This window comes from Gallus gallus, chromosome 17 (genome assembly GCF_016699485.2).
Source record: "Gallus gallus isolate bGalGal1 chromosome 17, bGalGal1.mat.broiler.GRCg7b, whole genome shotgun sequence".
In the NCBI taxonomy this organism is placed as follows: domain Eukaryota; kingdom Metazoa; phylum Chordata; class Aves; order Galliformes; family Phasianidae; genus Gallus; species Gallus gallus.
Genome location: NC_052548.1, coordinates 1358375 through 1383651, shown reverse-complemented (window position 1 = coordinate 1383651; position 25277 = coordinate 1358375). Strand labels below are relative to the sequence as shown.

At 55.3% G+C, this 25277-nt stretch overlaps 1 protein-coding gene across 44 annotated transcripts in view; it reads left to right on the top strand.

The window, feature by feature from the left end:
* EXD3 (exonuclease 3'-5' domain containing 3) overlaps positions 1–25277 on the top strand; it is a 246106-nt gene that overhangs the window by 195482 nt on the left and 25347 nt on the right. For 29 of the 44 annotated variants that reach the window (XM_040649172.2, XM_046901922.1, XM_046901921.1 and 26 more), the window contains one exon: positions 23999–25031. The exons of 7 other annotated variants lie outside the window; for them this stretch is intronic. In XM_040649172.2, coding sequence (XP_040505106.1) covers positions 23999–24445 — 447 coding nt within the window. In that variant the 3' untranslated portion in view covers positions 24446–25031. Of the gene's footprint in view, positions 1–4171; positions 4372–19718; positions 19814–23998; positions 25032–25277 lie in introns of those variants that run through there. 8 more of the 44 variants (XM_040649184.2, XM_025141488.3, XM_025141487.3 and 5 more) reach the window with 2 other exon arrangements.

The following is a 25277-nucleotide window of genomic DNA, read 5'->3' as shown; positions in this document are numbered from 1 at the left end:
TGCAGCCCTATCTTTTTTCTCATAACCCTGTGGGATGGTATTTTGCACTGTAACACCAAAGGGTGTAGAATGGGAAGAGAATAAACCTGTTACAAAGTCTGAGCTTGCTTAATAGTCAGACAGCACTGGGGACGACTGGTGATGTTCCACCAGGCCTGCAGTCGCGCGGTGGCACATGGCTGGCGCACAGCACCTGAGGTTAGAAGGAAACGACTGAGATGGGAACCCGTCGGGAAGCAGAGCTCGTCTTGCCGGTGGTGCTCCCACCTGCATGAAGCTTTTCACAAAGTTGGTGATTATGTTCTGTAAACACAAGGCGGTATCGGCGCCGCTTGGATCATCTCCTATCTCAGGTGCTGGCAGGAAGCCTCCGGCCCTCCCCTGTGCGGCGCTGGGAACGCGGCCCATTCACCACCAGCTCTGGCAAAGTGTTTTTTCAATCCATTCCTGTTTAAGTAGCATGGTATCAAGGGGATAATTGCTCTTTGGAATTGATCCCAGAAGAAAATCATTCAGTTCTTTCTTATCGGGTCCTTTCTTGCAGGGTGAGATACCCACAAGACTTATCTCCCTCTTCAGCGCCGGCCTCTAATTACTATTTAAACAGCTCATTAGAAAACTTTCAATTAAGTGCTGTCGTGGAAGCTGGAGATGAGCACTGCGGTGCAGCACTGCCCTCAGGGCACACCGGGGGGACTGAGCCCATCTCCTCCGCCTGTCCATGCACACCCAGAGCGCACTGCGACAGGGCTGTGTGCTGAGCGCGGTGCCGGGCCGTGCAGCTCGGCAGCTGGTGGGAGTGAGGGATACAGGATGCAAAGTGAGTCGCGGGGGAGGGTCTGTGCTTGGGGTGAGGGCTGGAGTTAGGGTTAGGGTTGGGCTTAGGGTTGGGGTTAGGGCTGGGGTTAGGGTTAGGGATAGGGTTGGTCTTAGGGTTACAGTTTGGCTTAGGGTTGGGGTTAGGGTTAGGGTTGGGGTTAGGGTTGGGTTTAGGGTTAGATTCAGGGTTGGGGTTAGGGTTGGGCTTAGGGTTAGTGTTAGGTTCTCCATCAAAACCCCTCTTTAGGGTTGGTCTTAGGGTTACAGTTTGGTTTAGGGTTGGGGTTAGGGTTAGGATTAGGATTGGGATTAGGGTTAGGTTTAGGGTTAGATTCGGGGTTGGGGTTAGGGTTGGACTTAGGGTTAGTGTTAGGTTCTCCGTCAGAACCCCTCTTTGGGTTTGGGTTCAGGTTAGGGTTACGGTTTGGGTTAGAGTTGGGATTAAGGTGAGGGTTAGGATTAGGATTGGGGTTATGGTTAGAATCTCCATCAGTACCCCTATTAGGGTTAACATTGGGGTTAGAGTTAGGGCTGGGGTTAGGGTTAGAGTCTGCTCCGTCTCTGCACGGCACAGAGAGTGCTCAGCGCAGCACGGATTCCCCCAGCAGCACTCCTGTGCTGTGGACGGAGCAGCCGCTCTGTGTCCTGGCTCCCAGACAGCTCCGGCCCCAGAGGAGCCACTTTTTGGCATTCATCTCTTACTGGGTTTTTCAGCAGGAAAACCGCAAATGTTTAATAAATATCACTGTGAAAAGCATGCCAGGCAGCACCCAGCAAAGTGTGCATGCGTGCCCTTTGGGCTGGCGTGCACGCTTCGCAGAAGTGGGCCCTGTAAATATTTTCTTGACATTTAGGAAGTTTGGAGGAGTGCTTATTATGTTGCTGCCAACTTGAGGATCGTGGCATGAGGAGAGCAGGAGGCGTGCAGGCGGCCTCAGAACAGTGCAGCTCTGGGCTCAGGGCTCACTGGTTTGCTTTAGAGAGCTGTGGAGGTGGGGTCAGGGCACTCCTCACTCCCTTTAGATATTTATAAGCATTGGTCATAGAATCATAGAATGACCTGGGTTGAAAAGGAACACAGTGATCATCTAATTTCAACCCCCCTGCTAAGGGCAGGGTCACCAACCACCAGACCAGGCTGCCCAGAGCCACGTCCAGCCTGCCTTGAATGCCTCTGGGGATGGTCAGATTCCCTCTCCCCTTCCCTCCTGCAGCTGAACAGCCCCGGGGCTCTCAGCCTTTCCCCATCAGGAGGTGCTCCAGGCCCCCACCATCTCTGCACCCTGCGCTGGGCTCTGTGCAGCAGTTTGGTCTGCCTGGAGCTGGGGAGCCCAGCACTGGGCACAGTGCTCCAGCTGTGCCCTCCCCAGGGCAGAGCAGAGGGAGAGCGTCACCTTCCTCACCCTGCTGGCCACACTTTTTGTAATGCATCCCAGGGTTCTGTTTGCATTCCTGGCAACCTGGGCACACTGCTGCTTCATAGCCAACCACTGGCCAACCTCTGGTCAACCTCTGGTCAACCTCTGGTCAACCAGAACTCCCAGGTCCTTCTCCTGTAGATCCTTCTCCTGTCAGCATATTCCAGTGAGTGATGGAAACACTTGTGGAACCGGCAGCTTTGTGAAACTCCAGTCTTTATCTTTTGCTTATCAATATTAATGTATTCTTTCTATTTTAAGGATGAGGACAGTGGAGTCCCCCCATCACACAAGGCTATAGGGCATTGCGTGCAGCAGCCATTAGCTCTTTCTCTTTCCCCACTTCTGCCAATTGTTCCTTGTACTCATTCCGTGTGGTTTCTTTGTCTCTCTCTGTGTCCCTGCTGCAGGTTTCCTTACTTGCAGGGTGACAGCCCCCAGGGCAGGGTGGTCCCTGGCAGCCCACGTGGAAGGCCAGGCTGTGCATTGTGCAGAAGAGGCTTCCAGTGTGGCCACTGCCCCTTGCTCTGTAAAACACACTTTTTGTCCAAAATAGTATCCTTCTAACAACAAGCCAGGTGACAAAATGGTTTCCAATGCCACATTTGTTCAAGGAAAAGTATATCTTTTTTAATCAAAATATTTTGAACAGAAAGAATAACTTCTCCTTTTATAGAGAATCAGACCATAGTTTCCCCGGCATCCGAGTACTGAGCAGCACAGTGCCACAGGACTGCTCAGGAGCTGCAGCAGCACCGGGGGTTCCTCAGCTCTATTCTCTTGGAAACCTCTTCCCGGGTGCAGCTCTTCCCTTAGGTGTGTCAGTGTATGGATTCTGGTCGGCGAGCCGCCCTGTCCGTGTGCCCACAGCAGCAGTGGGAGCGCAGGGCCGCGGCTCCTTCTGTCCCATTGAACTTCTCTCTGTTATTCTTGGGGAAGCTGCGTAGGGGTCAGCCTGGCCAGGGAAATGAGGGCCGGGGCCATGGAAAACTCGGACCCCAGCGCCACCTCCTATTATATAGATATAAATGGAATGGAAAATTATTTCGGATAAAAGTGCACTGCCCTCTGAGAAATGTTCTCACAGAACCGCCTCCGAGAGCGCCTGAACTCCATATCCCAGTGCAGGGCTGTGCTGGGGGGGCTCCTGCGGGCAGAGGGGTGTGCGGGGCGCATCCGGCTCTGCTCGAGCTCCTTCAACACGTGGCAGCAGGCAGTGCAGAGCACAGGGGCAGGGATGTGTGCAGCCGTTCCCTGTCCATCCCCAGCTCGTCGCTTCTGGGCTGCGCTGTGCTCACTGCTGGAAGCAGAGGGAGAGCAGCGCTGGGCTGTGTCGCTGTAGCCCTGAAGGGCTGGGACTCTCCCCATTGCACGGCCAGGCCCTGTCTCTCCTGCTGCCTCCCAGCACCTCCTAAAGCCAGAGGGTGCTTTCTCCCCATTCCCATTTAGGTGCCGACATCCAGCTGCGTTGTTCTCCAGCCATAACCACACACCTGCACGGCCCTGTAATTGTGGGCTGGGCTGCAGGATGTGAGCAGGAGCAAAAGTCAGCCAGCTCACACAAGCACGTGCACAAGGAGGCAACTGGGCAGATATTTTATTTGCTTTTTAAAGAACCATTTTGAAACAGCTGCTTAAGGACTTCGTCAAGGGCACAAGTCAAATCTCAGCAGTCAATTCATCCAAAGCTCTGTGGCGAAACACTGAGTCCTAATTCGGTACCCAGAATGAGATTGGCTTGGTCATTAAAAAATCCATTTGTAAGTGCCCGAAAATCAACACTGTGATAGAAACCAGGCACTAGAGGCTGGCCGAGAGCAAATGTCTCTTTCCCAGTGCCCTAAGAGCCTTGCTGGGTAAGGGGAGGAAGGAGGGCAGAAGCGCCAGTGCTCCGGGTTCTGCAGTGACCAGTTGGTTTGTGTGTCTCATTTCAGTTCTGAAGAGGAGCTGATCTGCAGGCCAGGACTGCTCCCCACCTGAATTCATAGAGAGGCTCCTGAGCTCCCTACAGGGCAGAGGCAGAGAGTGTTGCATCCTGAAGCTGTTTGGTTTTGTGTTTACTTCCATTGCTGTAATTGTTATTCAATTTTGTGTTATTAATAAAACTGATCTGGTTACGCTCAGCGCAGCGCAATGAGGGCGCCTGTGCAGGTCCCCTGCTGCCCCTCTCCATTCATCCAGCACAGCACTCTGCACGCAGAACACGCAGAGTTCCAGACGGGTGGTTTAAGTCAAGCGTGGTTCTTTGGGAAATGGAGCTGCAGCCTTAGGAAAGCCAGTAAGGAGATGCAGATAAGTTGAGCAAGCAAAACGTAAGGTGAGGTGTTGGAATGCAGGAGCTCCTGATCAGAGTGCTGGCACCTGAGCAGAGAGCCTGAAAAAGCAGCCCCCATGGAGAGGTAGAACAGGGAGATAGGGACATTGTTCAAAAACAAATGTGATCTGACCCCCCCCCCCCCCCCCCCCCAACCCACGGAGCACACAGCAAAAATGCAGTCCATTCTGACAAGGAGACTTCATCCACGCATGGAGGAGGTTGCACGCCCCAAAGTAACAGCAGCTCTGCTCCCTGGCCTTGTGCTGACAGCTCCTTTGTTGTGGTCATCTCGGGGGCAGGTAGTGCATTTTCCAGCTGGGTTTTGCTCTGTGCCCGCAGGCTGCAGGTTTCTGTAGGGAACACTCAGCAGCATTCAGCTGCTGCCTGCGGGCTTCGGGATGTCGGGATCAGCATCAGGAGGTGGGAACCTCCGTCCTACATGGGAATACCGGACATGGCCCTGCTTGGCACGCTTCCTGTGGGCTCATGGCCCACGTTGCTCAAGGAGAGTCAGAGCACAGTGAGAATAAATGGTGTGATCACTGGGGGGGGCAGCTGCATGGGGCCGACTTCTGGCTCTGCAGGAGAGATGTGAGGCACGGTGCTGGGGCAGGTGGCTGTCCCCACATGCAGGCTGGGTGCCACCAGCAGCATGCAGTGGCAATGGCCTGCCCTCTTCCCATGCATCTCTGTGCAGCGGCGGGCTGGCGGCTGGGCTCACCAGCAATGCTGGGAGTGCTTTTTTTCCCAGGCAGATTACATCGCTGTTTTAGCTTCATTCCCCCCCAACACACCCCCCTTCCTCTGTTATTTTGGTGCCTTTCCCCAAGGGAAACAAAGTTAGCTCAAATGCTGTTCCCACCAGAAAGGCAAAAGCTCCCCCCCCCCCCTTTTTCCTTCCTCTTTTGGGTTCATGGTAATGTGTCCCATGACAAAACAAGCACAAATCCATGCACAAAATGCTTTGCCTTTCTCCTTAAAGGGAGAGTCCTTCTCCAGGGCTGGTGCCTGGGGCCATGCTGCCATCATTCAGAGGTGGAATGGAAGGATGGGCAAAGCTCTGATGGAAGGAAGGACAAAGCTGACTCTATTTGTGAAGGAAGCAGCCCAGGCCAAGACATGATGCCTGGTGGGAGGAAATAGGTCTTGTAGATGGGCAGTGTCTTAGAATCGCAGCATGGTTGGGTTGGAAGGGACCTTACAGCCCCCAAGCCCCACCCCTGCCATGGGCTGCTGCACCCCCCTTGCTCAAGATGCCCAGGGCTCATCCGTGGTCTTGAGCACCTCCAGCATTGAGGCACCCACAGCTCTGGGCAGCCTGGAGCTGGGTATGGATGTGAGAATTGGTTATGAGTGTGGAAATGATTTTGAAGGAGGATCAATGGTATGGCCAGAAGAGCTGGGCTGAAGGTCTTTTGGCTTCACTTTGGCCATTCTTGGTGGAGAAGTTTCCATGAGAATGGGTTGCTTATCCTCCTCTGTAACCCAAAGGGGGAAAAGGCCCCTCCTGGAACACCAAAGTCAACATCCAAACTAAATCAGGGACTCAGAATGCTTGCTTCTGCTGTATGATAGGAGAGTTATTTTTAATTCCAAACTAAAATGAAGACGTGGTAGTCCCATGTGTAGGGAAAGACCTACTCAGCCCAAGCAGCCAGCCAGGTTTGGTTACAAGAAGCATCTGTGGAGGTGTCCCTGGTGCCCCAGACCTGGAGTATGGCAGCCAGAGCTCCCAGGGTCCAAGGTGGAGCCTGAACACCAGCTGTACCTAAAGCCAAGATCCTAACCCATTGGGAGTGCTTCCAGTATGGGCTTTCTCCCAGTACTGCTGTCAACACCCAGTGTGCCATTTCCCTTGCGACTCAGGACATTCCCTTCCAACTCAAGATATTCTGTGACCTGTTATGGTTTGGGCTGTGGGTAATCCTGTGTGGAAGCACAAGTTGAACTCTGTGATCCTTGTGGGTCCCTTCCATTTGGAGGTATCCTATGATTCTGCATCAGAGAACATTTAAGCTACCTTATGTGGCATATGTGGCCACCATAGCCCCCATCCCACTGGGAATAGAACGTCCCTACTCCATGCAATGTGCCCACCAGATCCCGACCCCCAGCACACTGTTGCTGCATATTTAACACGCAGCATTTCAGTACATCATCCTAAACGGAGAAGCTGTACATGTTTGTGTTTCCTCACCGGTGGTGAATGAATGGTGGGAGCCCAAGGAATGAGCACTGTTTCCTATTTTTGCAACTCAGTGATTCTTCATAATGAAACGTTGGCAGTTCATTCTTGGCGCCTGCTCCTGTGGTAAGGTGTCTGAAAAGGAAAAACTACAGAGTAACAATTGAAATAAAACCCAAATGCAAGTAGCTGGTCCTGATGGGAAAGGCAGTGTAAATCTTTGATTTAGATTTGAGGTTTGCAAAAAGGAAGAGAGGAGAGGAGAGGAGAGGAGAGGAGAGGAGAGGAGAGGAGAGGAGAGGAGAGGAGAGGAGAGGAGAGGAGAGGAGAGGAGAGGAGAGGAGAGGAGAGGAGAGGAGAGGAGAGGAGAGGAGAGGAGAGGAGAGGAGAGGAGAGGAGAGGAGAGGAGAGGAGAGGAGGAAAAAAAAATATTGGTCCAAAGATTTTGAAAATTGAGACTTTCATTTTGGTTCAAACGTTTGCAAGAAATACAGAACTTGGAAAATGAGGAAAGTTTGTTGGGAGTGTTCCTGCCTGCTGACCAGGGGGCTTCAGCAGCCTGCCCAAGTGCTGCTGTCAGGCAGGGTTGCCCTTCCCATCCTGTGTGTTTTGGGACTGGTGACAAAAGGTGAAGCCCTGACCTCCAGGCTGGTGTGTGATGCTGAGCGACCTCTGGGTCCCATAGGTGGGGATGTGGGAGAACCGCAGAGCTCCCGATGTGGGACCAATGCAGCCCAACTCATCCATCAGGAACAGAGGGGACGTTCGTCATGGAGTCAGCATGGGAAAATATTTTATCAAAGAAACTGGGAATCAAAAAATAAAATTAAAATCTAAACATGAGCGTTTGACACAGTGCCACATGAGGGCTATTTTTAATTTCCTTCCTGATCGTTCCGCTTGTTTTCATCATCGGCAAGGCTCTGAATGGTGGAATTAGTCACCATGCATGAGATGAAGTAAGCGGAGCGCACATGGTTTCCCAGGGAGCATCGGCGTTAACCCCCAGCAGAGATGGGAGCCGTGCTGGGGCTGGCAGCACCAGGGCTGGCACCAGGGACAGCGCCGGTGGAGCCAATGGGGCCCTGGCACTGGGAAGGGCTGATGGGACAGTGGGGCTCTCTTTGTGGTCACTGGCATACAGGAACATCCAGTGGGGGTTAGAAAGAGGGAAGGCAGGCCGGTGCTCCGCACTCACTGCTCGGTTGTTCTGTTCTGGTTTGGTTTTTGTGTGCACTTAGTGAACCCGAGGAGCCTGTGCTGAGAGCATCACCCAGGTATGGGCTTGATGTGCTCCTGCGGGCGGGCGAGGGGAGGAAGAGGAGCTGAGCACCAGGTCTCAGTGCCAGCAAATGCAAAACTGGGTTTTCCCCGAGCACCAGGTCCTGGAGCCGTGCAGGGGGGCTGCAGGGGGCTGGGGCTGTCTCAAAGGTGGCAGCCTCTGTCTGTGCCAGCTGCACCATGCGCTTTCTTTCTGCCTGTTCATTCTCCCAGTACACTTAATAAAGGGCAATACCAACTTCTTTAATTTTTGCTTGCATGGCTGCATCTGTGCTCACCAATTTCCTAAAAAAAAAAAAAGAGAGAAAAAGTGCTCTGGCTGATGTCACAGCTGGGAGGTGCTTGGCAGTATAAGTGGAGAAGTCACGCTGCTCACTGGAGGATCCCTGCAATTATCCTGTAACAACGCAGAGCAGTTACAGAGCACTTTCCATTTTGCAGAACACAGCCCCGACGTCAGCTAATCTATTTACTAATCCTTCGGACTGATCTCCTGGAGTTAATGGGAGTTATTTGAAAGCTGAAGTGTGCACGCTAATGGCTTTGGAGGTGGATTGTAATAATGCCTGTTTGTCACAGTGGCACTGTGCTTCCTGGGAATTTCTTTTTAGGCAAATTGTGATGCATTTGAAATTTTGTTTCTTAATCACAGTATCTGCTCTGTGTTCCTCCAATGTGCTCATAACTGATAAGCTTTGATCCCATTTGTCTGCAACACTATATATCCAACAAATATCCACCTGGGCATTGATTCCAGCGCTGATCTCACCCCTGATTCCCATTTCACTATAAATTAATGTCTGAGAAGCATTAAGATCACCTGATAGAAGGGTTTGAGTCCCGTCGAGTGGCTGCATTTTGGGTTTTGTTTTCTTAGCGTGAGGTTTCTGGTGGCTTTTTGCAGCCTTGCTGGGCTACAGAGGAGAGCTGAGGGCGATGGGAATTCCAGTAGAGCACATCCTCATGGACAGCAATGGCTGGAAGCGCACCTTGGTCAGATGTGAGGATAAGAGGAGGAAAGGTGGGTGTTTGAGAGGACACTGAGTGTCTGAGGTTTCCAGTGGACAGGAACCTAAATACGCCCACCTGGCCGATATCTAAGCTCCCACTGGTTGGCAGACCCGTTGATGTCTGATGTCCCATGTTTTCTCACTGAAGGCTCAGAGGGCTCTGCTTTTGGTGCTGGAGCCACTCCTGCTTCAATGTAGACACAGGGCTGGGAGTGCCGCCCCACGCTCCTGCCCTCACCATAGCACCGCTGCCAGCCCCAGCGCAGAGCCGCAGCGGCAGCACGTCTCTCCAAACCTCTCCCCCACCCCAGTCCTGCTCTTGCCTTTGTGAGCACATGGGGTACCCTGGCAGACCCCGTTCCCACACTCATAATCCCTGGGTCAGCGGAGGCACAAAGGAGCTGCTGGGAGCCGGGGTGTGGGGCAGAGCCGGCCTCACTGCCGCTGCCTCCTTTCTTTCTCACTGCGGACGACCTTCAGTTTTCTCTGCTAATCCCTCCCTTTAATCCCCTTCACCTCTCCTCGCCGGGGTCAGGGCATTTTCTCGTGTGTCCCGGCAGCCCCATCCCTGTTGGTGTTGGTGGTGAATCCGAGCAGAGATGTCTCCAGCCCCACACACCACACCGTGATGTCCCACTGCTTTCTGGTGTCTCAGAGCCACTGCTTGGAGCTGCCACTGGTTACCAGAGCCCGTGTGGAGCATCCCAAAGAGCTGTGGAGCAGTGGGAGGACAAGCTCACCCTCAGCCCCAGGGCAAAGCTTTGTCCCAGCTGTGATCCTTGTGGGACAGCCCTCAGTGCTGCTATGTGCAGCCAGGAGGTGAATAACGAATGCTATGGGTTAATTGCAGCTGGAGAACCATGGGGAGCCTTGGAGCTGCGTTCAGCCTCACCTTCATTTGTGGTCCTGCTTTGGGGGAATCTTTGGCTCCAACACCAATGCACCCGAGTGTTCTTTATTAAGCTGTCCCATGCAGTTGAGCTGCAGCTCACAGGCGGTGCTCAGCAGCAGAGGAACTGAACCAATTTACATTTGCAGTAGAAGGCTCCCAGCCTCATGTCCAGGGTTGTGCCAGGGATCCGAGGACTGAGGGATAAGCAGCATGTCTGCACTTCGGGCTGCTGCTTTCCAGGGCAGAAGCTGTTCTATGGAAGTCACCTACAGGTTAGCCTTTCTCAGGGGTTCTGTCCTGATACTTCTGCACATGGCATGGCCCTGACCCCCTGATGGACATGTCTGTGGGCTTGTCCTGGTGCTAAACTTCATCTCCTGATGAGATCCAGACTCGGGGCTCACGCACAAAGCAGAGCACGAAGCCCATTCTGCACCGTGTAGGACTGGGAAAGCAGCGAGAAGAAAGTGAGGCTGTGGTGGGAGGAGCAGCTTGGTATGGGAGATAAGCTCTTCCTGTTTCCCACAGCACCCCGGGCCTCTTATCTGCAGCCCCACACATAACCAACGCAGAGCCAGCCCGGCTGACTCCCACAGTACAGGGAGAACCCATCAATGCCTGTTTTCCCCGCCGCTCCTGGGTCTGCAGGAGGATGCTGGGACCCAGAGTGGGCTTCTCATCCGTGTTGGCTGCCCCAGTCCTGCACAACAGGCACCAATCTGCAGGGGGAAGCTGGGGCTGGTTCCTTCCAGCACCACCTGCCCAGGATTTGGCTCTTCCCATAGTCCTGTTCTTCCTTAGCCTTTTTTTGGGGCTATGAATTACCAACACCCTCCTCACTATCAGCCACATCCCCCTGTTGTTCTGAGTCCCTGCAGGGCTGTGAGCTATGTGTGGTTGTGCCATTTGCTACCTGCTCCCCCTAGCTCATTCATCCTTTTCTGCTTCTTTACTGAATGATTTGACCCTAAAACCAAGAATAGCCTCCCATTCCTGCCACAGCCGTGACCCCAGACGGACAGCTGTGATCCACATCCCTGCTCCTAAATGTACATCCCCACACTGCTGCCATCCATCCCATGGCGTGGGCAGACATCCCAGGGTGCTTCCTGGGCAGCCAGGAGCTTTCTTGCCCTGTAGCACAGTAACCCCAGGAGGACGTGGCTCTGAGCACCTGATGGAGCCGTTGGTGTCCCTATTCCTTGCAGGGAAGTTGGGCCAGATGGCCTTTAGGGATCCCTTCCAACTGGAAGGATTCTGTGCTTCTATGCCTTCGGTAGCATAGTGGTTCCTACAGTCCCTGGGCACGGCCAGGGGAGGACCCACTGCCCCACTGCAGGATGCTGGAGGTTGAAGACCCCACACTGCCTCCCAGCCCCACTGGTGACTGCTGGAAAGTGGAATGTTTTACTTCAGAGCCCAGTAAGGCAGAATCGTACTTTATTGAAAATGCTGGGAAAGGGTTTCACGAAGGCTGTAAAACAGCAAGGCAGCTAAAAGCAGATAAATCCGCTAATTATTTGCTCATTATAAAAGCCTTCCAATAAATCCTTTTAAGGTGATCCCGTAAATCTCTCCAACATCATTAAGGCCAGTTGTCTTCAATTCTTATCTCCCCCTGGGGAAGCCTTTTATGGGTCTACAAACACAGCGCTTTCAGGATTTCTATCACAAATGCAACCAAAGGCTGATGGGACCATCCCAGCAGTGAGCCCCATCCCCAGCAGCGGTCACAGAGCAGTGCACACCCCGGGTAGTGCTCACCCACAGGAACTCGAGGACACTGCGGGGCTGTGGGACGCACCAGGTCTGCACACCCCCGTTGTTTTTTCCCTCTCCTCGTTGAGATGGCAGTGGGTTTAGTGCCTGCTTTTATTTCTGGTCCAATCCCAGTGCCCCCCCCCCAGCAGCCTCTGGCTGTGTGGTGTTCCCGGTTGTGTGGCACAGCGGGGGCTGCACCCTGCTTCTGTTGGGGCTGCGGCTGCAGGCTGTGTTCTGTTCCTCAGTGTTATGGCTCTAAAGATTACAGACAATGCAGGGGGGCTGCTGGTAACCATCCTCCTGAGATGATGTGCCACTTGATTTTATGTGTGCTTGCTGCCTGTAAGGAGCCTTGCATCTCATTCAGAGAGTCAGGCAGGCCAGCCAACGCCTCTGAAATCCTCTGCGGGCACCCAGGCTTCATATCCCAGACACCCAATGGTGTCATCACTCTTTCCAAAAAAAAAAGGAAAAGTGAGGACCGGGCTCATCTCCACACACACGGAGGCCCTGTGGGTGTGTTAGCACCGCTGTCCCGCAGGGCAGAGCGCATCGCTGCGGTGCAGTGTCAGCTGGGCGCAGTGCGGAGCTGCAGGCGGCACTTGGGGTGCAGCGGAGCAGCAAGCGTGGGTCCGTGCTGCGTGCAATAGTGGTGGGGTGCAGCCATCCCGTGCCAGGTACGGCCACAGTGCCTGCACTGCCGGCTCCCGGCATCACCCACGGCCGCCCGCGGCCCTCCGCTGTGGGTGCCGGAGGAGGAGGTGACGATGGAGGTGTCCCCGCGGCGCTGCTTCCTGTTGGCACCGAGGCGGTGAGGCGCAGCCCATCCCACCCCTCTCCCCGTGCCGCCGGCTCCATTCGCAGTTATTTACTACAACAACACGCACTGTGTGAACTCCCTCCAGGCCAAAAATAACTGCCGCCCCATTAACTCGAACTGTTTGTTTGTTTTCGGCTCTGCGGTGCCCTGATCCCAGCACGGGGCTGCCACCCCAACAGCTCAGCTGCACCCGATGATAGCGGCAGAAGCGGAGTGCACGTATTGCCTGATTGGGGTTCTTGTTTGTTTTCCTTTGCGTTGGGTCTCCCCTGTGAAGGCTGAGCCTTGCAGGGCTGGGGGACCTTTGCTGACATTGGGGAGCTTGGGGTCTGCTGGCACCCAGTGCAGGGCACAGCAGAAGGGAGCTTCCTCCTCCCTGGGGGGAAACTGTGCAGTCTGGGGCTTCTTTTTGTGCAGACTGAGCAGATAGAGTGACTGTTCCATTTGTTAACCCAGCTGAGATGTTTGTGGTTGTCACCAGATTGATTTCTGGTTTCAGGAGGCTCTTGACACTGCTTCTCTCCTCTTATGACAGTGGAACGCTTTCCCACCCAGACAGCTTCCTCCTACCTGACAGCTGTAACTCAGGGCTGATAGGTGTGATAGGGAGCAAGCACAGCTGACAGTCAGGGTATCCCATAAGGATTCGGGCTCTCCTAAGGGGACTCTGAGCAGCCCTGCAGAGAAGGACTTGGGGGTCCTGGTGCACAAAGAGCTGGACACGAGCAGCAGTGTGCGCTCACAGCCCGGAAGGCCACCAGCGCCCTGGGCTGCACCCACAGAGGGCTGGCAGCGGGCAGGGAGGGGATTGTCCCCCTCTGCTCTGCCCTCGTGAGGCCCCATCTGCAGTACTGCGTCCAGGCCTGGGGCCCCCAGCACAGGAAAGACGTGGGGCTGTTGGAGCGGGTCCAGAGGAGGCCACGAGGACACTCAGAGGCTGCAGCACCTCTCCTGCAAAGACAGACCGAGGAGCAGGGCTGGCGCTGGTGCCAAGGCTCGCAGTGTTCCCAGTGGTTGTGTGATGGCATTTTCCTCTGTGGCGTTGCAAAGGTGCAGGAGACGTTTATGGTGTGGGCTGGCATGGGAGGTTCATCACTTCTGCTTTCTCCTCTGGGAAAGTGTTCGTAAAACAGAAACTAATAAATTTTAAAGGACACAATATTTTCTTTTTTTTTGAGTCGGGGAAGAAGTCAGTGCTCTGTTTGTTAAAGATAATGGATGGGATGGATGTTTAATGCATGGAAGCAGCCACACCTGGTTTGCTCACCACTCTGTCACCTGCACGGCCTCTGACAGCTCACACAGAGGGAGTTTGGAACTCCCGGCACTGCCTTCAGGGCAGAGATGAGCTCAGCACAAGCCCTGTGCCGTGGTGCCTCTGGGTGTCTGCCTGGCTCCCGCTCTGCAGTGCTCAAACCCTGGTCCCTCAGCTGGGCCATCCCCTACATGCAGTGAGCTTTGAAGGCTGCACTGCTTCACACCAAGCAGAGCTCTCCCCTTTGCCACCTGAATGTGCATTCCAGCTTCAGATTGGCTGCAGAATGCCTATGGCTGGGAAAATATGCTTGGGAATAAAGGCAGTGGAGTACAGGAGATGTGTGCAATGGGGTGTGGGTATGGGTATGGGCAGGCATTAGGTACAGGTATAGGTTGGGTATAGGTGTGGGTATGGGTATAGGTATGTATTGGATATAGGTATGGGTATGAGCATGGATATGGATAGGGGTATGCATATGGGTATGCACTGGATATAGGTACGGGTATGGATATGGGTATGGGTTATGTATTTAGTATAGGTATGAGTACGGGTTGGGTGCAGGTAAGGGTATGGGTATAGGTATGGGTTAGGGTTGGGTATGGGTATGAGCTGAGAAGAACACCTGGGCCATCAGGTGGGAGAGCTGTGTGCAGTGACCCAGGACCATCAGGACCAGCGCCCTCGTGCCTGTGGCTGCTCCTGCCCAGGGTGAAGAAGGGGTCCTGTGTGCAATAGGTGGTTGAACACCACGGGTGCCATCCTGCTCATCACCGCATCCTGCACAGCCCTGACCTGGCAGCAGGGCGACAAACCCATGCACACCAACTGCTGGTTATGCCTTGCTGCAGCCCCACAGGCTCCCAGCTGAGCTCCTGAGCACTGCAGCCGCTGCACCTTTTCATTTCCTTGTTCACACATTTTTCTGGACGCTGCATTTTCACATCTCCTGTTTGTTTTGAATGCTGGGGCCAGGGGGAGGGAAGGAGTGATGATGGTGAATTCCCAGCCTGGAGCACGCTGTGCTGGCTGCCTTCAGACATGGGGTGGGGGGGTGTGAAAGCACCTGCTGTGAGCACTGCCGTGCAGTGGCTGCATGTTTTTAGCCCCAAGCTCCTCGTGCAGCTGCAGTGGGAGGGTGAAGGGCAGCGCTGTGCCCTTTGGAAAGGATGTGTTTGCAGCCAGGAGGAGGAATCAGGTTCTCGGTCTGCTCTACTCCACAGAGGATGAGGAAGAGGAAGGTGGGAGCAGCCTGTGCTTATGAAGACGGCACAAACACCCATTCCTGGGGCCATGTGGATTGGGCTGAGGTTTCTTCCCAGTTCCACCAGCAACCCCCTAGATGATGCTGGGGCCATGCAATGCTGTCCTGTTGTGAGCATTGGGGTTTCCTGGGGTGTTGCTGTGCCACAGGCAGAAGAAGTTCCTGCTGACAATGGTGCGTGTGGATGAGCGACATGGCACATCCAAGGGTGTGTGATGCAGCTCTTCTGCTATTGAGGACATTCGGGAGCCCGGCTCATGCTGCAGCTCTGGGGGAGTCACCCATCCTCCTGCCTTTTCAGAGCTGCCCTGGGAAACCAGAGCCCCACTGGCCTGAGAGATCTGCACCTGAATTAAGCAAAATACTCAACATTTAGCATTAGCATTTCAGCTTGGGCTTCAAATCTACCTTCTTTATTCAAGTCCATAAGTCTCACTGCTCTCTAGGGTGTTTTTACCCAGAGCTGATGGTTCCCAACTACAGGAACTGGCACAGCACTGGGATTCCGACTGCTGCATCGCAGTGTTCCCAACTTGGCCCCATTGTCCCCCAGCCTGGGGAAGGGACCCTGGGGAAGACTGTCCCATCACAATCCCTCCTGACTGAGTGGTGCAGCAGCAGCCCTACAGCACATAGCCCTGCAGGAACAACTCTGATTTTAGGGAACCAGGGGAATGGAGGGGAAAGTCCTTTTTCTTGCTACAGAAAAATATAATGCTGTAGTGGGAAGTGTCAGAAATTCCCAAACTGTGCAGCCGTGGCTTTAAATCTGAGGCTGCCTGAGACCCGGGGCATTTTCTGGCACACAAGGTGTTAGGAAGGGATGGGGCCGCAAGTAGGGGACAGCAGCCATGATAGTGGCTCCCTGGGGCTCTGCCAGCCCTTGCCCACAGCTGGGGATGATGCCAATGTGGACACAACTTGGGTTAATCCTAAACGTGGCCCTCGAGCTCAGCAGGGCTCGTGCAGCTCATTCCCATCCCCAGCCCCAGGCAAAAGTGCTGCTGATCCGTCAGCCTGGGGGCCACCGGGTGCTGCGGGTCCCATCCCTGGAGGGCATGGGGCACTGCTCCCCTTCACAGCTGCATGTGCAGAACCTCCTGGCAGACCACGGCCGTGCAGTGCTTGCATGAAGTCAGGCTTGGAGCGGGCCCGGCCCAATAGATGCTGCGTGTCCTGCCCGGGGTCTGCGTCCTGAGATGAGAGAGTCCTAGCAGAGCCACGGGGCAGCTTTGCGAGTTCTTCCTTGGGGGATGCAATGGGCTGCAGCCGGGACCAGCCTGCAGTTCCCTGCCCACTCCGCATGCCCTGCTCGCAGTGCTGGGCCTCGTGTCAGCTCTCGGTGGCACCGGTGCCTGGAGCAAGGCTGCGCCCTGCGAAGGGGAAGCCCCCAGCTCCCTGCTGCCACCTCGGCCGCTCAGCCCTGAACATTTGTTACCGCTTCACTTTCTGCTCGCTCCTGGGACACAAAGGCCAAAGCTGCCAGTTTGCCCGGAGTGACCCCCGGTGCCCTACAAATCTAACCCCTTCCTTGAAAAGACAAAAATCCCATTGCCTTGCACCTCCATCTGTTTAGAGAACAGTTTAACCTAACAAGATTAGCATTGGAGGTCGTCTCTTCTTCTTTTACTTTTTTTACCCGCGTTCGCAAAGAAAACAGCATTGGATTTGGGACAAAAGCTTGAAAACCCTCATTTGTAAGTAGCGAGGCCTTTGGAAACTGTTTTGTTCCTGAGTTATCTTGGGAAGGGGCTCACGTATCCTCCGCCAGAGCAAGTGGGGGGCCAGCCCACGTGAGGATGGAAAACGGCCAGACAAGGGGCTTTTGCTGTGACCGTGGTGGCACGGAGCGGTGTCACTCACTGCCCTGACAAGACGTGCCCGGGAGGGCTGTCTGGCAGGGGGTGCTGCAGGGTGAGGGATGGGGATGCACACTGCCTGCTCCCATGCATGCCCACCAGCAGCACTCCTGTATGCCTCCATCCCACATCAGATGCAGCTGCAGCGGAAGCACGGGAGCAGAGCAGCAAACCCTGGAGCGCAGCTTTCCAGGGTCGGCAGTGCTCTCTGCGTGCGTGCTGCCTGTGCTGCAGTCAGGGGCTGGGAGTCCCTGGGGAACCGGCGGGGGAAAGGTAGAAGGTTTGATTTTCATTCTTTGGGACTGTTTCCCCTCCCTCTCTCCCACTCTCCCACCCCTCCTCCCCCCCCCCCTCTTTTTGCCACATTGTGCTGAGCTTGAATCAGACCTTCACAAAGGGGATTAGAGGCTCGGTGCTGATAAATAGCAAAGCAGGTTGGAAGCGTGGGAACCAGCCATGGCGCAGCGCAGAGGGACATTCCTGCTCCGGAGGGCCGGGCAGGAGCAAAAGTCCGGGCTAACCCCGGGTCACCGGGGGGACCCAGCGCCTGAGAAGATTTGTTCGGACACTGGCTTTTGTTGTGCACAGTTCCGTGTCAGCCCAGCGTGCATCTCGCCGCTATTGATGGGGAAGGAAAGCGCTATTGTCAGGCGTGCGAGGGCCCCCCGCTCACTGCCGTGCTCTCGGGGTTATGTGGGAACTGCAGTGCCGTGGTGCCGGCCCGCTGCTCGGGGCACCCCGGGGTGCCCTGCGTTCGTGGCCCTGGAGCTGGCGGAGGGGCTGGCAGCGTGCTTTTCCCCTTGCGGGGCTTACTGGGTGTGGGGAGGGAGCTTGGAGGGTGTTTCGCTTTATCTCAGCCTCAGTGTTATCAGTATATTTCCCAGCTGGAGCAGATGAGGCAGAGCCGTGCCAAAAGTCACGCCGGGAAACTGCTGCTGGAGGCGAGTGCACTCCCCGCCACCAGCCACGTCCCCCTGCAGACCCGGCAGTGTCCGTGTGCTGCTCTCTGGGTGTCGGAGCGTTTCCATCGATCTCCAGCCCCTGCTTTGGACACAGTTCCAGTCTCCATGCAGACACCCCAGCAGAGATGGGAGAAGGGCCTGGGGCAGCACAGGGCTGAGTCCAGCCCACAGCACAGCGCCTCCTGCTCCGGCCCCTTTTTGGGGAAAGAACGGGTGGGGAATTTCCCTGATGAAACGCTGTGTAGTGTACAGTAAAGCTGCCCTGAGAGGCTTAATGAAGCTCAGCTGCTTTGCATCTGGTGCCCAGGCTTGCTACAGCATCACAGAGCATCTGGAGCCACGCAGCATGCCAGGGTGGGAGCCTGCTGGGAAAATCCCTCCATCCCTCCTCCAGCTTTCCCCTTCGACCTGGCAGTGAGGGCCTACAGATGACCTCAAACCCTGCAAGCTGCCTTTTTCTGTCCCGGGTTTTGCACGTCTCTTGTGTCCAAAAATAAGCTGAGCACCAAGAGTCCCCCCAGGGTGCCTGGGACTTGTGCTGAGCCAGCATGGCCGGCTGTGGCTTTTGTCCCCTCATCCTTCAGAGTCCCCACTGGGGACGTGTGGCTCCAAAGCCACCCCAAACCTCCACAATGCTGCAGCCAAACAGGATGAATGGCCACGTCCCAGCGCAACCCCGAGGCTTTGTGCCGAGGCTTCCAGCAGGGAGGCAGAAGGAGGGAGCGATGACTGTGCTTGCTGCTTGCCCGTGCTCCGGCCACACTCTGCCACGTTGGAGATCTCAGGAATGGAAAACAAAAGCCTGCTCTGTGAGCTGGAATTACTCTGGAGAAATGAGGCAGCACGAGTGGGACAGCAGAGCGTGGGGCTCATACCGAAAGCCCGAGCTGCTCAGCTGCAGTGCGCCTCTCCGGGACCGCACGTTGCCCTCCCTGGGAAATCTGTGTGGGCAGCAGCATAAATAGTCCTGGCGGCCGCTTGGGAGTCTAGGAGCTGGAGGGGCAGCTTAGCTCAGTTAGGGCTGGGCAACAGCCAATTTTTTTTCAAAGAGACGTGAAAAAAATGGAAAACAGCTTCTGAGAAGCTGGATTGCAGTGCATGCTGCCTCGGTTCTCCTGGGGGGGGGGGGGTTGAAGTGAGTCACCACCTGTCTGCATCTGTGTGCCCTTTCCCAAAAAGCCACCACAGCCCTATGCATGCCCGAGGCCAAGTCCCAGGGCAGCACGTGCCACAGCACTGCTGGTTTGTGCCCAGGTGCTGAGTCAGCACTTGGCGAGCGCGGGGTGTTCCTGGTGAGCTGGAGAGCGTGTGGCTGCGGGGCGAGGATGAGGATGGGGATGGGATGGGGATGGTGGTACTTCTCTACTGCTTGGAGCAGGCAGGATGCTTTCAGACACACCCCCTTCTGGGGTCAGCTCATCCTCGCCCCAAGCCAAAGCAGCTGCGCTCCCTGGGCTGCTGCTGATGCTGAGGGCCTCACCTCCTCACATTCCCTGGCACATAGGGCCAGAGGGAGCTGCATCCTGCCCCACTGGTGCACAGGCATGGAGAGGCAGCCCCCGGTACCCCTGGGGATGGTGCTCTGGGTGAGGACACTCCCTCCAGCCGCTGCCTCTTGGGTGCCCCATCTGCTGCAAAGGCATCTTCTGCACACACCAACCTGCGCCGTGCGCTCAGCACCGCACACCCACAGCTCAGGTGGTACCTCTGAGGAGCTGGGATGAACCATCCACGTGTGTTATTGCTGGCTCTCCCACCCCTGCAGATCTGCTGAAAGGACCCTGCTGTCTGATGGGCTGTTTACTTTCTGTTTGATTTTCCTATAGAAAATAAATAGTGCTGCAACAGGAGGGGATTTTTTTTTATTATTCCCAGGCAATTGGAGCCACCAAATTAGCCCTGCCTAATCGAATGCAGCTGTTTCCTGTGCACTCAACAACAGGCACCTCCCGGAGGATTTATTTAAATAGGTGAGATCCGGATTTCCAGAGAGAAACAAACAGCACGGGGTGGCACAGCCCTGCAGCCCCCCCACCCAGTGCTGCCCCTGCCACCTCTGCAGGGTGCCCTCTGTCACCAGGATGGGGCAGGGAGGGCTGCACGCACCTGCCTCAGCTGTTCTGCAGGGTTAAAGCACACATGCACCAAGGGCAAACGTCCCCACGTCCCAACAGACTGCATTTCTTCAAGTCCAGAGACCATTCTATAAGGTGAATTTAAATTTGGGTGGACATCAAGCTTCTGGTTTTGGCAAGGCTATGAAACAACAATAAGCAACTGGTACTGGTTGCTTCCTTTTCACTGCTGTTCAGCATTTGATCAGTCAGAAAACAGGCTTGAGGGTGGGGTCTGTGGTGCCCCGTAAGGATCTGTGACATACAATGCAAACTTCCCCACGTCCTCCCACTGAGCCTGGGTGTGAGGGTGTTGGATGGGAAGGGCAGGTGGGTGCTTTCACCACCCCAGATGTGCTGGGCTTTCCCCTGCTGTTCCACTGCTTCTCTGTCCCTTGGCCACCACTTTCTGTGACCCAAGATGCAGCTGGGAGCTGTGGCTGCTCTGCAGACCCCTCCTCGTGCTGTAACTTCTGCTTCAGAGCATCCCTCCCACCCCACAAGCATCACAGTTCACGCAACTCATCACTTTTGCTCTTAGCAGAAGAGTTAGTTATGTTAGTTATATTAGTTATGTTTGTTATGGCCTTTTTGGGTGCAGTTATGTGACATGGCAAAGGTGATGTGGGGCTTCCCAACACCCAGAACCTGTGCTGTGCCCATGTGGGCACTGTGCACACCCCACTGCATGCAGCACCACTGACCTCAGGCGGGGCACTACACCAGCAGCAGTCTCTTCGTTTGCTTTGTTGGATTTGTTTTATGCTCCCTCACCTCTGCACGGTGGGAGCCACCAAAGCCCACATGTCCGTGGGCCTGGACCCTGCAGGGACAAGCATGACTGAGCAGGGGCTGAGTGACAATGCTCCACTGCTCCTGCTTCCTTCTGTTGCTCAAGCAAGTGTGAAGCAAAAGCATTTCTCGTGCTCGCTGCCAGCACTGGCTCTGCTCCTTGTCACTGCTGGTGCATGGTGCCCATGGGGCAGCTCCCACCCTGGACTGCTGGAGGGACCACATGCAGCTCAGAGGTGCTGCCGATGTCACACCGGAGTTCTGGGTCTGGTTGCTTGGGTGAACCTTTTCCTTTTCCTTTTCTTCCCCTTAACCTTCCCCCTTTCTTCTCCTTTTCCTTTTCCTCTTCCTTTACCTTCCCCTTTTCTTTTCCCTTCCCCTTCTCCTTCTCTCTTTCTCCTTCTCTCTTTTTTTCTTTTCTCTTTTTTTCCTTTTTTTTTTTCCTCCTCTTTCTCTTCCTCTTGCTTGGCCTCATTCTCTTCCAGCTTCTCCCATTAGCCAGCTGCACTCTCTTTGCAGCTGGTACCCATCAGCAGAGTATTTAATGCTGCTTATAAGGATTCACAGTCCTCCAGCCATGCCCCCGTCCCCAGACACTCTGATGGACACTGTGATAGGGATGTATAGGTTTAACAATCAACCACAACCATCCCCTGGGCCAGACTGGGGCCTGCTATCACTGTGTTGGCAGGCAGTGATGGCAGGCAAGCCGTAGCCAGGCCCCGCAAGCTGCAGCCATTTGGGCACAGTGCTGGTGGGACCCCACACTGTTCACACCTCCGTGGGCCGACTGAGATGAAAGAGCCGCACGCCTGGAGATGAAAGAGCCGGCAGGGAGAGGCCGGGAGGGGAGGGCAGCCCAGCAGTTGGCTTCCCTCTCATCTCCGCTGCTGAGCTTTCCCAGGCAGAGCCGCGTGGCCGTGGTTGGGGGTTCAGCCACGGTGAGGCCCAAGCGGTGGGACGGGGCTTGGTGGTCAGCCTGGAAGTGGTACATCGGGCACCGGTGCTCCCATTCCCTGCGGCTCCCATCGTTGTGCAGAGGCCCCGTGTTGCAGCATCCCCGCACTGCTCCCATCCCCATTTCACCCACACCAGTGACCGCCCCGGTGATGTGATGGGGACAGCTCTGTCCCTGCAGCAGTGGCTGGAACCGGGCTGCTGCCCGTGGGGACTGCACAACAGCAGCCCTGCATTTTGCCTTCACAGAAAAAAATGTGATTTTCTACTTAGTCCCTCTTGTTCCCCCCGCCTTGCACCCAGCTCTTGCTGCTAACCCGCTTGTGCTTGGAGCAGGAAGAGCTGCTGCTCTGCTGGGTGTGCCTGTGGGCAGCAAAGCAAAGGGAAGAGCAGCCCCAAGCAGCACTCATAGCTGTGCTGTGCCATACCATGCCACGCTGTACCATGCCATGCCGTGCTGTGCTGTGCTGTGCCATGCCAAGCTGTGCTCCCATCAGCTCCACTCAGGGCTTTGGGATGCAGCTGTGGCTCCTGCAGCTCCAAGAGTGACTGGCAGCCACCAAACAAAGGCTCGAGCCTCCTGGAGTACTTTTTTCCATAATTCTGTTTGCCTTCATGGTGAAGCCCAGGAAATGGGGAGTGCGTGAATCCTGAATAGCTACAGCACTTCCAGTGACTCTAGGAAGTCCTTTTCCAAGGGCTGAAATTAGGCTGGAAGTGGGAAGGGGAAGGCACCAGCTTAGTCTTTGGTCCTTTGATTCCTACCAGCCTGTGGGAGAGGGTGACAGCCCCCGGGCTCCATGCAGCGTGTGCCGCCCCACGTACCGAGCCAGCCTTGGCGGGGTGGAGTTTTCTGGGCAATTTGTAGTGATTTATGGTTCTGTGCTGACGGTGAGAAAATCTTGCTGCTTTTCCCAAAGAGCAGGCAACGCTTGGCAGGGGGGCTGAGTGCTGCTTTGGATGGGATGCCAGCAGGAAACGTGGGATTTGAGCCATGGGGGCCCAGCAGCCCTGACACTCCCCCATCCCCCCTGAGACTCCCCAAAATTTCACACGTGCCTCTGCACCATTCAGAACTGGCCAGAAATGCGCAGCCAGCACTATGGTGTCTCACGGCTGCCCGTTTGTGCTGAGTTTGGGAGCACCGGGGTCGCGCTCTGTGCTGAAGTCCTGGCAGCAGATCCCCAGAGGAGATCAGGAAAACCCTGATCTGCCGGGACTGCGTGGTGCTGCAGAGGACAGGACAGATCCATCCCTGTCTGCATTGCCCAGGAGCCGCACAGTCACACCTCGTGTGCCATGTACATGTGCTCGTGGGACTGTGCCTGTGTTGCTGTCCCCTGTTGTCCCCAGCCCAAAGCAGGAGTGGGGCAGCGCTGTGGGGCATGTTGGATCAGAGCTGCACTGTCCCTTTGCTGGCCATAGGGGCTACTTGCATCTGTCCAGCCTTTCAGGCTGATTTTTGAATGCCTCCTCTGCCATCTCCACTCTGACTCTGTTCTAGCAGCACACAGACAGCACCAGTGTGGGTCCCCTTTAACTTTGTGCAATCCTTGGGCCTGCACAAAAGCTGGGGGGGGCAGCAATCCTGAGGGGAATCGGGCTCAGCACAAACCAACTGGGGGTCTCCCAGGCTGCCTGGGATACTCCACTTCAAAGGTCCTGGTAACACCTCCTGCTTTTGTGAGGTTTTCCCCAGTGCCTCTTACAGAGGCCTCTGTGCTGGCAGGTGTGCACACAGTCCCAGAAGGACTGGGACCTTCAGGACTGGATTTTGACTTGCTTTACACTTTGAGGTTTAGCCTTGAAGACCAAACTGCAAATTACTTTCCCCTAAGACTCTACCTGTGTACCTGATCATATTGCATTTTTCATTTCTGTGCATCGCTTTTGTATGTGAGTGCTTTTGGGCTGATGCTTTAGAGATGGCTGCCAGCATCTAAGGAAGGCATCTGAGCCCTCTGGCACTTCAGGTGGGGGCCAGCAAGGCTTTGGGGACCAGCAGGGAGTGCTCAGTAGTAATAATGATGGAGCCAAAGAAGTCTCTGAATTGGGATTTGCAAGCCCAGGGCTGTAATTTGCTTGTTGTCGCATGGACTGAACTGAAAAAGTTGTGGGGGTGCAGGGAGGCATTCACTTTTTTGAACTTAAAATGTTGCTTGTGAAGTTAAGTTTCATTGCTTTGTTGTTTCTTAGCCTGTTTGAAACCACATTCAGGCAGACCTCAGGAAGGAGATTTGAGGCCAGCATCTAAAATGGTTTCCCCATTTGTGTCTCCTGGTTGGAGTCCAGGTCTCCCAGCAGGTTAGGGGCCACTGCATTGCCCAGGAACAAGTGTGCTTTCTTGGATGCCACCATGCATTTACCACGCCGGACCCATGCAGGCCCCGGGCGCAGTGCTGGAGACAAGCAGCAGGGAGCCCAGCTGGGCTGAAGGCGGTGTGTGAGCCCTCCCGGCCCATCCTCACTTATGGCAGCAGTGTGATCACCTCTGCTCTGCCTCCCTGGAGAGCACCAGCGGTTTCAGGGCCTTCACAATTTGGCCAGCAGTGGGAAGCCCAGGGCCGAGGGCTGGGAGGACGTGGCTCCTGGCCGTGCCCCCGGCTCAGCTCTGCACCTCCTCTCTGCACCAGTTCCTGCCACATCCGCGCCAGCTGCTGGGTAAGGATTGCATCTCGTCTCACACAAAACTTCCCTCCCGTGAGCTGGCTTCGAGTCATGGCTCAGAAGTGCTTCTGAACTGCATCCATGGGTGGTTGCTGTCCTGCATGCTGACCTCTGCTCCCCGGACATGATGCTGCCAAGCTCTGTACAAGCATGCTCTGTACAAGGTGCCTGCCTGCTGCTGCAAACCACTGGGAACGTGTGAGCCAGCATCCCACAGCACGGCTCTGCCTGCCCACAACACACACACTTTGCACTGGAGTGAACCGAGAGCTCCTTGAAGCCAGCACAGAAATGCAGGGGGGGCAGCCTGTGTTTATCGTGCTTTTGCTTCCCTCCGAATTCCTCTGATACCTTCAGGCCAAACCTGATGACCCAAGTCTGACTGCAGCAATTGCAAAGAAAAGAGACTTCCTTAAAAGTGCAGCTCCACCAGTGCAGGAGAGCAGCTGAGGTGCCTCAGTGCAGGGAGAGCAGCCAGGCCACACGGAGACATCCCACTGGGTTTAGTTCAATTCCTGTGCCATGCAGGATGCACCAGCAGCTCCTTCACTGCATCACGAGGCGGCAGCGAAGCCTCTGGAAGAGTTTTGCCCACAGCCTGTGAGAAATGATTCTGTGTTCTTGGCCAGGATCTAATAAATGTGTGATGCCAAACCCACCTGCCTCTCCGCAATGGAGTCGTGGTGTACGTGTGGGAGGGAGCTGCCTTCACAGCCGGCTGCAGAGTGGGTGCAGGGGGAGGCAGGCAGGGAAGGAATCAATGGGGGAGGGGGGGAGGGGGGAGGAAGTATGGCGTAAAAATAGGCATGCGTCCCTCCTCCCTCCTGCTCTCCTCATCAGACACATTGGGCTGGTTGAGGCTGCAGGGCTGCAAATGAACCAAGAGCTCAGGGAGTTTCCCAGT